The 1,241-nt window shown below is 55.6% G+C and overlaps 2 protein-coding genes across 2 annotated transcripts; both read left to right on the top strand.

Annotated features, from left to right (window-relative positions):
* Tco025E_01405 (ADP-ribosylation factor 1) lies at positions 1–344 on the top strand (the record flags this gene model as incomplete). The annotated part of the gene is made up of 1 exon (XM_029368343.1): positions 1–344. A coding segment is annotated over one exon (344 nt), but the record flags the coding sequence as incomplete, so codon positions are not given.
* A 234-nt stretch (positions 345–578) lies between these two features.
* On the top strand, positions 579–1,124 carry Tco025E_01404 (ADP-ribosylation factor 1; the record flags this gene model as incomplete). Its single annotated transcript, XM_029368342.1, has 1 exon — positions 579–1,124. One exon carries the CDS (start codon positions 579–581, stop codon positions 1,122–1,124), a length of 546 nt encoding a protein of 181 aa, XP_029231487.1.
* Positions 1,125–1,241: the final 117 nt, after the last annotated feature.

Below are 1,241 nucleotides of genomic sequence, written 5' to 3'. Positions count from 1 at the left end.
CGGCGGCCCAGGACGCCTGCGCCCCGCNGTGGCGCCACACTACCAAAAACACCAACGGCCTCATCTTCGTCGTGGACTCCAACGATAGGGAACGCATTGGCAAGGCGCGACAGGAGCTGGAGAAGATGCTTACAGAGGACGAGCTGCGCAACTCCATTCTCCTCGTATTTGCAAACAAGCAGGACTTGCCCAACGCCATGAGCACGACAGAGGTGACGGAAAAGCTCGGACTGCAGTCGGTGCGGCAGCGCAACTGGTATATTCAGGGGTGTTGCGCCACCTCGGCCCAGGGCCTGTACGAGGGCCTGGACTGGCTTGCCGCAAATATTAAGAAAACCACATAACAAAGCTCCTTAGAGGAGTATGCGCTTCAATATGCTCAGCTGTTTATTTTCGTTTGCCGTCTTTTTTTGTTGTTGTTACTGGTCCCGTTCTCACTGAGAGAGTTGTGGGGCCGGCCTTGTGGCGACGACCCCTTCCCCTGCCTCGATCCTTCGGCTGCTCCCCTGTGTTTGAGGTCCCCCAGGCAACAGCGGTAGGAATACGGGAGAGAGAGAGGAAAAAAAAAAGAAAAAGCAATGGGCCAGTGGCTAGCGTCCGCGTTCAAGTCGCTCCTGGGCAAGCAGGAGGTGCGAATCTTGATGGTGGGCCTTGACGCTGCCGGGAAGACGACAATTCTGTACAAGCTCAAGCTTGGCGAGATCGTCACGACAATTCCCACGATTGGGTTCAACGTGGAGACGGTGGAGTACAAGAACCTCAAGTTCACCATGTGGGACGTCGGCGGCCAGGACGTCCTGCGCCCGCTGTGGCGCCACTACTACCAAAACACCAACGGCCTCATCTTCGTCGTGGACTCCAACGATAGGGAACGCATTGGCAAGGCGCGACAGGAGCTGGAGAAGATGCTTACAGAGGACGAGCTGCGCAACTCCATTCTCCTCGTATTTGCAAACAAGCAGGACTTGCCCAACGCCATGAGCACGACAGAGGTGACGGAAAAGCTCGGACTGCAGTCGGTGCGGCAGCGCAACTGGTATATTCAGGGATGTTGCGCCACCTCGGCCCAGGGCCTGTACGAGGGCCTGGACTGGCTTGCCGCAAATATTAAGAAAACCACATAACAAAGCTCCTTAGAGGAGTATGCGCTTCAATATGCTCAGCTGTTTATTTTCGTTTGCCGTCTTTTTTTGTTGTTGTTACTGGTCCCGTTCTCACTGAGAGAGTGTGGGCCGCCTTGT

Source organism: Trypanosoma conorhini, assembly GCF_003719485.1.
Source record: "Trypanosoma conorhini strain 025E chromosome Unknown Tco_14.4_contig_00045, whole genome shotgun sequence".
NCBI classification, from domain to species: Eukaryota; Euglenozoa; class Kinetoplastea; order Trypanosomatida; family Trypanosomatidae; genus Trypanosoma; species Trypanosoma conorhini.
The sequence above is the reverse complement of the archived record's forward strand: the minus strand, read 5'-3'. Positions and strand labels throughout refer to the sequence as shown.